The sequence below is a fragment of the Antechinus flavipes genome, chromosome 3, assembly GCF_016432865.1.
Source record: "Antechinus flavipes isolate AdamAnt ecotype Samford, QLD, Australia chromosome 3, AdamAnt_v2, whole genome shotgun sequence".
Classification (NCBI taxonomy): Eukaryota; Metazoa; Chordata; class Mammalia; order Dasyuromorphia; family Dasyuridae; genus Antechinus; species Antechinus flavipes.
In genome coordinates, this window is record NC_067400.1 from 481,943,716 (window position 1) to 481,945,652 (window position 1,937).

The 1,937-nt window shown below is 36.4% G+C and overlaps 1 protein-coding gene across 1 annotated transcript; it reads left to right on the top strand.

Moving 5' to 3' along the window:
* The first annotated feature begins 234 nt into the window (after nucleotides 1-234).
* Nucleotides 235-1,197, top strand: LOC127558037 (olfactory receptor 8B3-like). The gene has a single exon (XM_051991267.1). It carries the CDS (start codon nucleotides 241-243, stop codon nucleotides 1,195-1,197), a length of 957 nt encoding a protein of 318 aa, XP_051847227.1. The 5' UTR covers nucleotides 235-240.
* Nucleotides 1,198-1,937: the final 740 nt, after the last annotated feature.

The following is a 1,937-nucleotide window of genomic DNA, read 5'->3' on the forward strand; positions in this document are numbered from 1 at the left end:
GCTGTTAGTCTGCAGGGGAACTTAGGAAAAACTTCCTGCGTTCATCAAGTATATGGAGACTGTTACTCAGCCAATCAAAATCTCTCAATATTTGAGGGCTGATAGCATGGCATTGTGATGATTCTTTACAAAAAATTTCAAAATTGCTTTTTTTCATAACTGGGGGAAAGGGTTCATTTAATTTTTTCTCCATTAGTAGTGCAATTTTTCTCTTCTCCTCATAGATCCCTCAAAAAAAGCATGGCTTTGGAAAATGCCTCTTCAATCACTGACTTCATCCTTGCAGGTTTAACAGATCAACCAGAGTACCAGTTACCTCTATTCTTCCTATTTATGGGGATGTATATGATCACTATAACGGGAAACTTGGGATTGACCATTTTAATCAGGATGAATTCTCAGCTTCACACTCCTATGTACTATTTCCTCTTTAACTTATCTTTCATAGATCTCTGCTACTCCTCTGTCTTTACTCCCAAAATGTTGATGAATTTTGTCCTAAAGCAAAACATCATCTCTTATTCAGGATGTATGGCTCAGCTCTATTTCTTCTGTTTTTTTGTTATTTCTGAATGCTATGTGTTGACAATAATGGCTTATGATCGTTATGTTGCCATCTGTAATCCATTGCTATATAATGTCACTATGTCTAACCAAGTCTGCTCTTGGCTATTGGGTGGAGCATATGCAATGGGGTTTGCTGGTGCCATGGCTCACACTGGATGCATGCTGAGACTGGTCTTCTGTGATGACAACATCATAAACCATTACATGTGTGACATCCTCCCTCTCCTCCAGCTCTCCTGTACCAGCACCTATGTCAATGAACTGGTAGTTTTCATTGTTGTGGGCACTAACATTATAGTACCTAGTGTCACCATCTTTACATCTTATGCTCTTATTCTGTCCAGTATCCTGAGCATGAGCTCCACTGAGGGCAGGTCCAAAGCCTTCAGCACCTGCAGCTCCCACATAATTGCTGTTGCTCTTTTCTTTGGGTCAGCTTCATTCATGTATCTCCAACCATCTTCGTCAGGATCTGTGGACCAGGGCAAAGTTGCTTCAGTGTTTTACACAAATGTGGGGCCCATGCTGAATCCCCTCATTTATAGTCTGAGGAATAAAGATGTTCAGTCTGCCATGAAGAAAACCTTGAAGAGTAGAATGTTTACAAGGACAGCAACAGGACTTTCATAATGTGAGTTGAACTTAATGGCCAAGATTTTTTTTTTTTTTGCATTGACTAATTCCAATTAACTCAGGAAGGAATCCTTATCTAAATTCTTTTCTTCATGTTCTCTACTACAAATCTTGTCAGTAGGACTTACTTCCTTAGGTATAATGTTGAAATGGAAAGAAGGGGATTAGAGTTTTAGTCTTGGAAGTTGTTTCTCCATGATCTTAATTAAGGCTCTTAGCCTTTTGGGTTTCATCTTTTTAATGTGTAAACTTGTAGACATTTGGACTATGTGGCTTTTAAAATTTTTTATCTTCATGAATTTTTGATCTATGATCCTCTGGGAAAATGTAAATGATATTATTATATCATTGAATAAATTATATCTTAATCTTTTGTTCTTTGTTCATTGTTACTGATTTGTAATTCAGGAAGAAAACACCTGAAAAGGAGTCTTTGAGCATGAAAGTTGACTTAGGTAATAAGAAGAGTCTATATATGAAGAATTGAATATTTTTTTGAGGAACAGTGTAGAAGTCATAGTTCTTGTAGTCGAAATGGAGTACAGTAAAATATAAAGAGTGCTGAGATATTATTTCAGATGTTCTTTAGTGTATCTGGTAACTAATTGACATTGACCAACTTCTCACAGCTTGTTTTCCATATCAGCAAAAAAGAAATAACAACACTAGTTCAAAAAGTTGCCCTGAAAATCTTTTGATAAAATATAGGAAAAAAGTTTGGCAATCTTAATAAGAAT